The 12,355-nt window shown below is 42.2% G+C and overlaps 1 protein-coding gene across 8 annotated transcripts; it reads left to right on the top strand.

Annotated features, from left to right (window-relative positions):
- Positions 1–7,086, top strand: LOC120707205 (formin-like protein 5). 8 transcript variants are annotated; one of them, XR_005688876.1, is made up of 9 exons: positions 1–602; positions 783–911; positions 989–1,064; positions 2,638–2,735; positions 5,600–5,671; positions 5,778–5,894; positions 6,184–6,326; positions 6,419–6,485; positions 6,644–7,086. XR_005688876.1 is itself a non-coding variant. In XM_039992043.1 (9 exons), exons 1-9 carry the CDS (start codon positions 168–170, stop codon positions 6,679–6,681), a joined length of 1,101 nt encoding a protein of 366 aa, XP_039847977.1. In that variant the 5' UTR covers positions 1–167; the 3' UTR covers positions 6,682–7,086. The 8 variants fall into 8 exon arrangements, 5 of the variants coding, with proteins under 5 accessions (XP_039847977.1, XP_039847978.1, XP_039847979.1 ...); XM_039992043.1 differs by having other exon boundaries at positions 6,258–6,326; XM_039992044.1 differs by having other exon boundaries at positions 6,258–6,326; positions 6,686–7,086.
- The last annotated feature ends 5,269 nt before the right edge of the window (positions 7,087–12,355 follow it).

Here is a 12,355-nt window from a genome sequence, read left to right on the forward strand (position 1 = left end):
CTCTCTCCCTCCCTGACCACCGTCGCACGCCACAACACGCTGCTGCCAGGCACCCCAGCCAGCCAGCCCGACACGGACAGCGGCCGGCGCGGCGAGGCCTGCATGCCCAAAGCGGCGGGCGCGGCGGAGGCCCGTACACCCCAAGCGGCCGGCGCGGCGAGGCCAGCATGCCCCAAGCGGCGGGCGCGGCGGAGGCCGGTACGCCCCAAGTGGCCGGCTCGGCAAGGCTGGAACGCCCCAAGCGGCAAGCGTGGTGGCGGCCAGGCCGGCTTGCCAAGCCTGGCGCCGCGGCCGGCATCACCTTCCGCCGCGCCAGGGAGAGGGCGGGGGTGGCCAGATCCGGCAGCCTCGAGCTCGGGCCATGGCGGCGGCGGCCAGATCCACGCGGGGCCAGGGCAGTGGTGGAGGCAGAGGCTCGCGACGGCGACGGTCCTCAACGGCGGGGCTCCGGCGGAGGCAGAGGCCCGCGGCGGCGGCCATGGCGGCAGTCCTCGATGGCGGGGCTCCGGCGGCGGCGCGTGGTGGTTGGGGATGGTGCACGGAGGCCGTGGGCGCACGGGGCCTGCGCCACGCAGCAGGATAGCGGACAAGCATATTTGCTAGTGAATATATACTTACCTACAGTTTTCTATGGTCATTGCATGTAGGGGAAAAAAGCTGCAGGCATTCCATGGATCACGGGGCAATCCATGTGCCCTGAGCTATGCATAACATTGCAACAATTGGATATGGTATGACTGCATGATTACGTATGTTTACAAGGGATTGTTCTCCTGGTGCAGATCTTAGAATTGATGAAAGTGCCACGAATGGAGTCAAAACTGCAAGTGTTATCCTTCAAGATCCAGTTTGCTTCCCGAGTTGCAGATCTTAGAGAAAGCTTGAATATCCTAAACTCTTTGTGCAACGAGGTATGCTGAGAATCAGTCGTATTGAATTCCAATTTTGTTTCGAGTTTTAGCTATTAACGTGAATTCTACTTTATCAGATCCGAATTTCTCTCAAGTGGGAAGGAATAATGAAGAAAATCAGTTTCGATACATTGAACTTCGGAACTACTAGTGGTAATAAATAAGTTTATTTATTTTATTTATTTTCCAGTTCATGGACAATATTAATTATTATGAACAACCCCCTTGCAACCTATGAATAGGAACAAAAATTATAGGTTTCATCCGTATTAAATGATCGATGTGACACATCAGCAAATCTGATGATATAGTATAATATTAAAGAAGAGAGAGAAGAGATGGGTTCATCACCATGAAACTGGGTGTACACTATTTCTAACATATGAAATATATTGAAACTACCATTTAGAGCTATGAAGTTTCATTTCATCAGATTTCGTCCAATCCAGTGTATCGCAATTAATGTCTATGGCTTACCTATAAAACTGCGATATGAAACTATGCATTGGAGGTATATATAGTTTCATTCATCAACTGAAATTAGTTTCATGATGTGACATATTAGAAGCCATCCTATGAAACATCCCACTGATAATGTCCTAATAGTTAATAGGGAAAGTGCTCCTTAGTATCAATGTGTATTAGATTGCTGTAAGCCTTTTATGTAGTTTGTTCTATCTTAAAAAAAGCTAAGACTGTTTAGACGAGCTGTGATAACATGAGAAACATATGGCAAACTCTAGGACCGTTCGGTCATTAGAAGATTGGAGCGCTATTTCTCTTGAATTGGGAATGGCATGGCATAATGGTGTATTAGGAAACGCATAGTGCCCACCTTCTACAGTGTGGTTATCAAAGTCATTAAGCATGTCCTGTTTCATCACACAACCTCTTATTTCCTCACCACAAGAAGTCTTCAGCGAATATTCATGTCTTTATGCGATTAAGCATGAAGGTGAGTAGATTCAAAGACTCACCATGAACTGTATTTTTGCACAAAGATCATCATATGTTCTATAATTAGACTGTGTTTCATTAATGGACAAAAGGACAACATTCCAACACATGTTTAATTGAATTTGCTCACCTTCTTTTGTGTCTTACTGTGTGTGCAAGCATGGAAACAAATCATATTCGGTTGGAATATCCCATGTCCTCCATTGAAAATTTAAAATGTTGGGTGCTTGCTAGCTAGACATCCTTTCAGTTTTCTATAGTTATATATACTAGCATAGTGCCGTGCGTTGCTACATGTATTATATATAATAGATCTACATAATATCACCAACAAAATAATATCACCAACTTTGTGCTTGTTCACTTCGTGTACTGGCCGTTTTGATCATGTGAGGCATTAATTGTCCGGGATACGAATGGGATTCCGATTGATGGGTTCCTATTATGATTCCGATTGATTTGTCCGGGTTCTAGTTAGGATTCCGATTAACGAAAGGCTAGTCCGACTCGCATACGGGATGGACTAAGGCCCACCTGTCAATGACACAAGACAGACCATACCAAAAATTTATGTGAAAACCTTACTCGCTTTAGAAATAGGTATATAGATTAATGTGCTCGGACTAATTAACCACTTGACATCTGTATATTTGCTTACAGGTGCTGTGATTGCCTTCCCGTTGGACAGTCTTCAACTTATTATTGATACCCATATATATTAATATGCTCGGACTAATTAACCACTTCACATCTGTATATTTGCTTACAGGTTATGTGATTGCCTTCCGGTTGGACAGTCTTCTTCAACTTATTATTGATGCCCGGGGAACAAAAAATAAGAAAACACCAATGCACAACCTCTGCAAGGTATGGCATACACCTTCATTCTGTACAAAATTTGGTTCTCATATATTTATGTACTAGTTAGTACCATTTTGCTGACAGTAGTTGGATTTCCAGTAGTCTAATTATTTTTATTCTCACATATTTATTCATCAAATTATTTATTAAATTAGGATCATAAAGATAACGTTTGAACAAATGAACATATGGCAGATGAGTGCACTAGAAATCAGCATGTGTCCTGATTCCTGAGTAGGTCTGTGGGAGCCTTACCATGGAATGGAAAAAACTTGATGGCTTAGAAGAACGTTAGATTCGGTGAAACTGCTATTTTTCACTAATCTGGGGAGAAATTAGGACCATGAGACTATGGGTATGCTTATTTTGTGCTTGTGCAGTTTAGTGCATTATTAGAGCCAGCCTTTGTACAACTGCACTCAGTATCTACTCTCAGGTATATACCTTTACCTTATTAATCATATTAATTGGAGTGGAATGGACTATGCATAAGAGTCACAGATGGTTGCTAGTTGGTAAATCCTAGATCAGCTAGCTGAAGTGACATTGGTATGTGAATTAGGAGAGGAACTTCAACTTGGCGACCAGCAACCAATTTCTGATTTATTATTGTGATAAACAGAGCTTAACTATATATTTCCGCCACGCCAACATCAATTTAAGTTCATGAGCTTATCCGGTACCGGTAGTTAAACAATGTTAGGTACCGCACAACTTTAGCTAGTAGATAATTAAGTACAGTCTGACTTGAAACCATGGGTAACAGATTCTCACAGCCTCCAAGGTGCAAGATAGTAAATAGTATATTACGGACTAGTAGTGGATTAGTGTCTGTGTAGCGGATCGGATAGCTGGTGCCAGGAGGGCTGGGGGTTGCAGCCCCCCCTACTGGTTGCAACCTCCGACAAGGGGAGCTAGAGAAGGAGAAAGTGAAGGGAGAAGAAGAGAGAGAGAGAGGAGGTGTGAGAGGAGGAAGAGGCTTCAGCCCCCTATGGCTGTGAGCTGGATCCGCGACTAGCGGGTGCTATAGCAGACACTAAGTCCAAATAACCGAATTAAAAAATATTCAAAATTTTAGAGCATATATAATATTAACCAAGTTTACTTAATTTTTTAAAAATAGCTGCCTATTACATTTATGCTACTAGTCACAAAGAAGCATAAGTAAATAGATATAAAGAAACACCTGGATACATATTAACATTAAATTGTTACATCAATATGAAAGAACATCGTTTGTCATATTATTATTTTTCATCATTGCCTAAATAATTATTTAGAGTAAAATGCACTAGAGGTCCACCAACTTATAAGGATGTGTCATTTAGGTCCACAAACTCCAAAAGTATATTTTTAGGTCCATCAACTTGTAACTTGTGTCAGTTAGGTCCGTAAACTTTGAAAACATAGGTCCATAAACTCTGAAAGTGTATTTTTAGATCCATAAACTTGTAATTTATATCACTTAGATCCATAAACTCCGAAAATATATTTTTAAGTCCATAAACTTCATTCATGAGCAGTCGTGTGGCTACAAACGCGCCCACAAAGGTCGCCCCGATATCCGAGAACTACTCTGTGTTGACCCAAGCTAACATTGTCATGAGATTTTTTGCCACAACACCGGACGCCACCATATCCGACCACCCGCGTTACGGAGGATATAATATCCCCTATCACGGTACACATATTGTTGAATCCCTCTGTGACCTCCTCCATTCTTCCCAAGCCATCACCCATCCTCCCACCCATATTACGAGATCATATCTAGATCTAAAACTCCAGAACTCACCAATGGCAGTAAGTAAGTCCCTCTTTGGATCCTAATACATGTCAATAACCTCCTAACTAAGTCTTTCATCCATCCTCCTCTCCCTATGCATTTAATTCGAATCGGGGCTCAAATTTCACCCTTCTTGCGGAACTCCAGCAACGTGCTGGCACTTTGTAGATTCATATTGTTATGATATCAATGCATGAAAGGTAGGTGGAGCGGTATGGATCTATATGATACAAATTACAAGTTTATGGACCTAGAAATGCACTTTCAGAGTTTGTGGATCTAAGTGACACAAATTATAAGTTTATGGACCCAGAAATGCAATTTTGAAGTTGATGGACCTAAATGACACCCTGTTACAAGTTGATGGACCTCCGGTACATTTGACCCAATTATTTTTAATATTTTGTTTCGATTTGGTTCATCTTCATTGTCAGTTGAACCATCAACATAGTGAATAGCGGACTAACATGAGCAATAACATTGGGTGTGCTACCTTATAGCAGTGGAGAGGGAGAGGTAGGGGGCTGCTACCGCAATTGCAGCAGCTACCAACGCTATTTATATTAGTACCTTACCAAGGTGCCATCAAGTTTCTGATTGCACTTGACACTGCTTTTGTCTACCTGTACATGGTTAAATCAACTGAATCCTTTATCTATCCCAAATAAAATAAAGTAATTGTCAAATAGGCGTTCCTGCTACTATAAATTGTCGTACCATTTACCGTAATATGACTGTTTCTATACTCCATTTTTATTTACATGTCGTATAAGGTGTGTCCTAAGTCAAACTTGGGTAAATTTGACAACATGTATAGAAAAATATAGCAACAACTATATTACCCAAATATGCACCATCAACATATATTTCATTGTGGATTCAACGAAATAAATTTGGTGGTGTAAATGTTATTATTTTTTCTATAAATTTGATCAAAGTTAGTCAAGTTTGACTTAGGATAAACCTGTAAATAAAAACAGGGGGTATTACATTGTAACTACTTTGTAGCCCTGGTCTAATTTACTGTGTTATGAATGAAATTATTTTCACATTAATATCATATTTTGACAACAATTTATTATACCAGGAACTTGCTGCAAGATCTCCACAGCTTTTAAACTTCTACGATGACCTAGCTAGTTTAGATGCTGCATCAAAGGTTCAGGTTTCTTCTCAATATATTATCAAATTGTGTAGAATATATAGCATTTTGTAACCACAGTTTGCAAATATATCCTAAACCCCAAACTGTTAAATTTCAACAGATACAACTAGAAATGTTGAGTACCGAAATGCATGAAGTTGACGAAGGGTTGAAAAAGGTTCAGCTGGAGTATGATGCTTCACAAATGGATGGGCCGGTATCAGAAACTTTTCTGATGGTCAGGACACAGTATAATCTCGATTTTGGTTTATATTATGGAAGCTTTCATATGGAACTTAGCTGGTATGTTTTAGTGGATATACAACCAGGCATTTGGGACAATTGAAAGCCTGTAGAAAGTTATGTCCTTTTTGACCAATTTGTTTGAAAGTTATATATGTTTTTCATGAATTTTAAACTGGCAAGCCGACAAGCCCAACAAAAAACAAGATGAAATATACATGCTCATCCATTGATGATGTCCATCTCTGTAAATATTTCTTGTTAATTGATGCTGTTTAATCCAGCAAATGATGAAGCAAACAATGGACTGTTTGAGTGTATCGATTGTTGCTAAACTAGCATTATCCGCATTGTGTAGAAACTGAAAGAGTTCACTGACAATGCTCAAGCTGATGTGGAGTCGTTATCTTCATTGTATTCAATAGTGGTATGCTTTCCTCTTTTTTTTGTTCGTAGCAGCACATATGCTATACATGGTCCCTTTAGTTCTTGTAAATTGAATTTTCAATGCGGTTTCAGGGTAAAAATGTTGACGCACTGATAAAATACTTCGGTGAGGATCCTTCTCGTTGCCCCTATGAACGTGGTAAGCAGATCCGTTTTATTTGAACATGCGCAGGTTAACTTGCAGTACAAATTATTCTCTTCGGGATGTAGATGGTTGCAGCACATCTGATCCCTGCATTTTGAGCATTGTCTATATTGATGCCTCATCCTTGCCCTGTGGTGCCTATTTTTCTGCAGTGATATCTACCCTCTTAACGTTTGTAAAAAAATTTTGAATAGCACGAGGAGAACCTGGAGCAAGCTGAGCTCGAGAAGAAAAATGCTGAAAAAGATACACAAGCAGAGAAGACCAAAAGTGCTCAATTTGAAAAAACAGAGGAGGGGAAGCTATAGGAGGAACCGACGTCCCTGAGCTTTGGGTAATGGATTGCGTGATAATTCAGGGTGCACAATCGGCACAAACAAGTATACATATATAGACAATAATGTAGATGTGTTCAGCCAGGATTCTGTTACAAGCTAGATTTATTATAACAACATTATCTATAAGAATACGTACGACAACTACCAAGCCGAGCTCATCAAGAAGATCTACTTTGTTACATGAAATATCTGGAATATATAACACTCCTCTAATTTGTTTGTTACATGAAATATCTGGAATATGTAACACTCCTCAATTTGACATTCTAAGGATAAGATTGTTCTTGAATAATTCCAGCTGTCGTACTGTGATCAGGGTTTTAATTTCCGACCGGTCCGGCCAAACCGCCGGGCTCCGTACCGGTCCGGTTTGGCCGGTTACCGGTCGGAACCGGTGGAATTCAAATTTCGCCGTTCAATCGGTTCGGACCGGTATACTGGTCGGTTGGACCGATTGACCGGCCGGTTTGGTCGGTTTACTGGTCGGTTTGACTGGTAACCTGCCAAATTCAATTTTTTTTTGTTTAAATTCAAATGCCCACAAAGTATATTAAATAAATGTTTGTATAACATATTTTAGCTTAAATGAACTCTCCAACTCTCTTTTGAACTATTTTTACATTGTATTTGTATACTTTTATATGCACGTTTTTTTGTTTAACTTCAAATCCCCGCAAACTATACTAAATGAATGAATTTTTGAGAAAATTTGACACCATTAGATTTGTCGCACCTTGAAGTATTTTTAGAAATTTTTTGAGAATTTTTTATTTTTTAAATTCAAATTTAAATTTTGAATTTGGGCCGGTTTGGTACCGGCCCAAACCGGAACCGGGCCGGACCGGTTTGACCAGTAACCGGTCAAACCGGACCGGTTCCCACCGGTTTGGTGAACCCTGACTGTGATAGCTTTAGTGAGACCATCTGACACTTTATCCTTTAATGACACATGCTCAATATCAAGTAACTTCCTTGCTATGCTCTCACACAATATAAAAATCACCTTCTATATGCTTACACTGCTAGAAAGCTTCACATTCGTCCGCGGCCCCTGTTCCGCTAGGCGCTCGCCTAGGCGCGATTCCGCGCGCCTAATCGCGAGTCGAGGGTCAGCGCCTCGCCTAGGGGGGTAGGCGGACCCATAGGCGTCGGCAACTCGTCGGCGGCGCCGATGGGGGTGGAGGAGCGTCCGGCGGAGGTCGCCAGTGGGGGAGGAGGAGCTGCGGGCGGCGGCGGGCGCTCACACGGCCACACGGGCTTGTGCGGGCGGCGGCGGGCGTCCGGCGGAGGTCGCCGGTGGGGGAGGAGGAGCTGCGGGCGGCGGCGGGCGCAGGCGCAGGTGCAGGCGGCGGCGGGCGCGGGCGTATGCAGCGGCGGCGGGCGCGTGCGGGATGGAGAGAGAGGGAGACGCGAGAGGCAGAGATGCGAGCGGCGGAGGCAGAGATGCGAGCGGCGGCGGGCGTATGCGGGAGAGAGGCAGAGAGGATGCGTGAGAGAGGGATTAGGGTTTAGTTGGGCCTTCAAATGGGCCTTTTTTCTTTCTCCTTTTTTATGACCATTCATCTCTTTTTTTTCTTTTCTTTTAAGTATTTATACATGTATTATTCATCGCCTAGAAAAACGCCTAGCAACGCCTAGGCGCGATTACTCCCGACTAGGCGCTAGGCTAAGGGTCGGCGCCTAGAACCCGCCTAGCGCCTAGCGGAACCATGTCCGCGGCCCTTAGTACCGGGCTCGGTTTCGGCCGGTACTAACTGTAATATTTAGTACCGGGCCTTTAGAACAGTGCCATGAGGACGCATTTAGTACCGACTGGAGCCACCAGCTGGAACTAAAGTGCGCCACCGACGCCGGCGCGAAACAGCTAGTGGCCACTTAGTACCGGCTGGAGCCACGAGCTGGTACGAGACATTTAGTACCGGCTCGTGGCTCCAGTCGGTACTATGTGGGGAGCTTTAGTACGGCTGGAGCCACCAGCCGGTACTAATGCGCCTTCCATATATCAGCTCACTTTCTTCCTCCCCGAGCCCGTGCCCAACAATTTGACCGAGCTCGGGTTCTTCTCCCATGGCGCCATAGAGGAGGTGGTGCCCCATTTTTCTCAAGTTTTGTGGGAATTTCACTCATCCAAGTGCGGCAAAGGTTTGCAACTTTAACCTATCTTCTTCGATGGTATTTATTCTTCGTTTAATGCTCCATAGTTAAAGAAATTTGTGATTTTTAGAAAGAGGGAGAATGAGCATGATTTTTTGATTTATACATTGATTTGAGATGTATTGAACTGATGACTTGAATTTGAGAGAAGGTTTATTGGATAGGTTGAATGTGGGTAATTTATAGTGATTTTTTCAATTATTTTCAAGTGACGTGGTTAGTTTGATAGTTGGTATGCTTTTAGGTAGATTATTTTGACACTCTAATGATGTATTTATTCAGGCTCATATTGAAACTATTGAGAAGTTTAAAAAATCTTTGTTTCGAGACATGTATATGTCGTTATCCTTGATCCTGCAGTAATAACACTGTTATTCGGGGCTGTCATCGATATCCACGACGCGGTGCAGTATATATAAGGATGTGATGAAGCAGTACGGTCTTGATCGCAAAGTAGAAATCCTCATCACCTTTGAGTGAGTTGAGAACGGCATTATTCGGACCAAGAACATACTCTTTCATCACGTCCTCTTGTACCGCACTGTGTCGCGGATATCGTTGGTACCCTCTAATGGCAGTGTCATTACTGCAGGGTCCAGGTTAACGACATAGACATGTTTCGAAGCAAATATTTTTTTTCTTCTCGATGGTTTTAGAGAAAGTGAGCCTGAAACAAAGCTGCGAACCTTGATTGCGCATCCCATATGGCGTGAAATGACATGTTCGCCTTGAACTGAAGAGTGTCTAAATAATTAGGGTTTAGAATTTATGCTTCTTTTTAATTGTAAGAATTTATTCAGGTTTTTACATTTATTTGATAATTGTACTAAAATTAGTTTTATTTTTAGAAAATAGTGCAGTTTAGTGGTTTTCAAGACATGATGAATATTGAATTAGTTTTTTGTTTTAAAATTAGTTTTATTCAGTACTTTTACATGTATAATGACATTAGTTTTATTTTTGAATTTGTGTAGCTTAGTGCTTCAACTGATATGAGCAATTAATATTTACTTCTTAGAATGCCTTTGCAACATGATGCTTTCGAGCGTCGAGCGGCGGTACGGAATCAATTGAAGCGCACCAGTCATTCACTTGAGTTCCGCCATAAAGAGCTATTGGTCTTGTTAGCGGTCTTATTCGTCGTTGGATTAAGAAAGCTTTTCATATATTCGCACTTGGCAAAGAAAGTCGCAAATTTAACCATGAATTTAATGTCGAATTGCATGATATTGATGATGATCGCGAGTTGATGGCTCGATATAATGCAAGACGTGAAGCGTTGGGGCTGGCGGAATATGACCGTTCCTTGTTGAGACTTCGCGAGGCAGTTCACGAGGCATTGGTCAAAAGGTCTCATGAGTAGTTTGTATCAGCTAGCTAGCATGTAGCTTAATCTGTATTTTAATTTGGACCTTCTAATTTATCATGTTGTGTAATGAGCAATATATAATTAATCATGTTGTTTGATGATTATTCGGACCTTTTATATTTTAATGTTTAATTCGTAGAAATGGCTTTGCAACATGATGCATCCTTGATTATGTAAATTTTTTAGATGGACCGACAATGGATGTACGGCGACCGGTGCACCATGGCGTGGATTAATGGTCTAAAGTCTTTTCTCGATGCGGCGGAGGCCCAAAAGTCATCGAAAGTTTCATGTGTTGTTCATGCTGCCTTTGCCAAAATAAAAAGGAATACTCTAAAAGAAACACTCTACACGTCCACATTTATGAAAAGGGTTTCATGGATAACTACACTCTTTGTACCAAGCACGGTGAACTTGGAGTTCTGATGCAAGACGGTGAAGGATATGATGATCATGATAACAACCTTGCAGACTGGGATCACTTATATGAAGCGGGTGCCTTTGAAGATGAACCAATGGACGAGGCTGAAGAAAATGCAGCAGAAGACCAACCACCTAACGAACTAGGTCAGGTTTTAGTAGATTCATAGAAAGACAGTGAAACTTTGAAGGAGTCAAAAAAGTTTGAGAAGATGTTGGAGAATCACAAAAAAATATTGTATCCAGATTGCAATCAGGGGCTCAAAAAGTTGGGTTCGACACTAGAAATGCTGCAGTGGAAGGCATCCAATGGTGTTACTGATAAGGGATTTGAGGAGCTACTAGAAATCGTAAAGAACATACTTCCAGAGGGGAACGAACTACCATCTACAACATACAAAGCAAAAAAAGTTGTCTGCCCTCTTGTATTGAAGGTACAGAAAATTCACGCATGTTCTAACGACTGTATTCTCTATCACGACGAATATGAGAAACTGGATGTTTGTCCTGTTTGCGACGCAAAACGGTACAAGATCGGGCAAAATGATCCTTGGGATGTCGACGGGGAGCCCATAAAGAAAAAAGTTCCCGCCAAGGTGATGTTGTATTTCCCAATAATACCACGTTTGAAGCACCTATTTAGAAACAAGGACAACGCTAAGTTGATGCGATGGCATAAAGAAGAGCGTAAGCAAGATCAGATACTGAGACACCCCACAGATGGGTCACAGCGGAGAAACGTGGATAGAGAATTCCTAGATTTTGATAATGACCCAAGAAACATAAGGTTTGGTTTAAGTATGGATGGAATGGATCCATTCGGCGAGGGGGGAAGCAGTCACAGTACATGGCCTGTGACCCTATGTATGTTCAACCTTCCTTCTTGGCTATGCATGAGCGGAAGTACATGATGATGCTGGTGCTTATTCAAGGCCCAAAATAACCTGGCAATGACATTGACGTGTACCTAACATCGTTGGTTGATGAACTTTTACTGCTGTGGAACAAAGAAGGTGTACATGTGTGGGATGAGTACAAACAGGAGAATTTCAACCTCCGAGCATTGCTTTTCGTAACCATCAACGATTGGCCTGCACTTAGCAACCTGTCTGGACAGTCGAATAAGGTATATTAGGCCTGCACTCATTGTCTAGATGAAACCGACAGCTTTTATCTGAAAAATTGTCGGAAGGTCGTGTATATGGGTCATCATCGATTTCTTCCCCTCAACCACCCCTTGAGAAAGAAAGGGAAACATTTCAAAGGGGAACCAGAAACTCGTGCTGAGCCTATGTTCCGTGACGGAAAACGTGTTTTCTTAATAATAAAGGATGTTCGTGTAGTGTTTGGAAAGGGCCGTGGCAGCCGACAAGTTCCGAATGATGAAAACGGTCATGCCCCAATGTGGAAGAAAAAGCCCATATTGTGGGAGCTACCTTATTGGGAAGCCCTGGAGGTTTGCAACGCAATTGATGTGATGCATTTGACGAAGAATCTTTGCGTGAACCTGCTAGGTTTCCTGGGTACGTATGGGCAGACAAAAGATACATTGGAAGCAAGACGTGATCTGAAAGAAATGAAAC

This window comes from Panicum virgatum, chromosome 5K (assembly GCF_016808335.1).
Source record: "Panicum virgatum strain AP13 chromosome 5K, P.virgatum_v5, whole genome shotgun sequence".
Lineage (NCBI taxonomy): Eukaryota > Viridiplantae > Streptophyta > Magnoliopsida > Poales > Poaceae > Panicum > Panicum virgatum.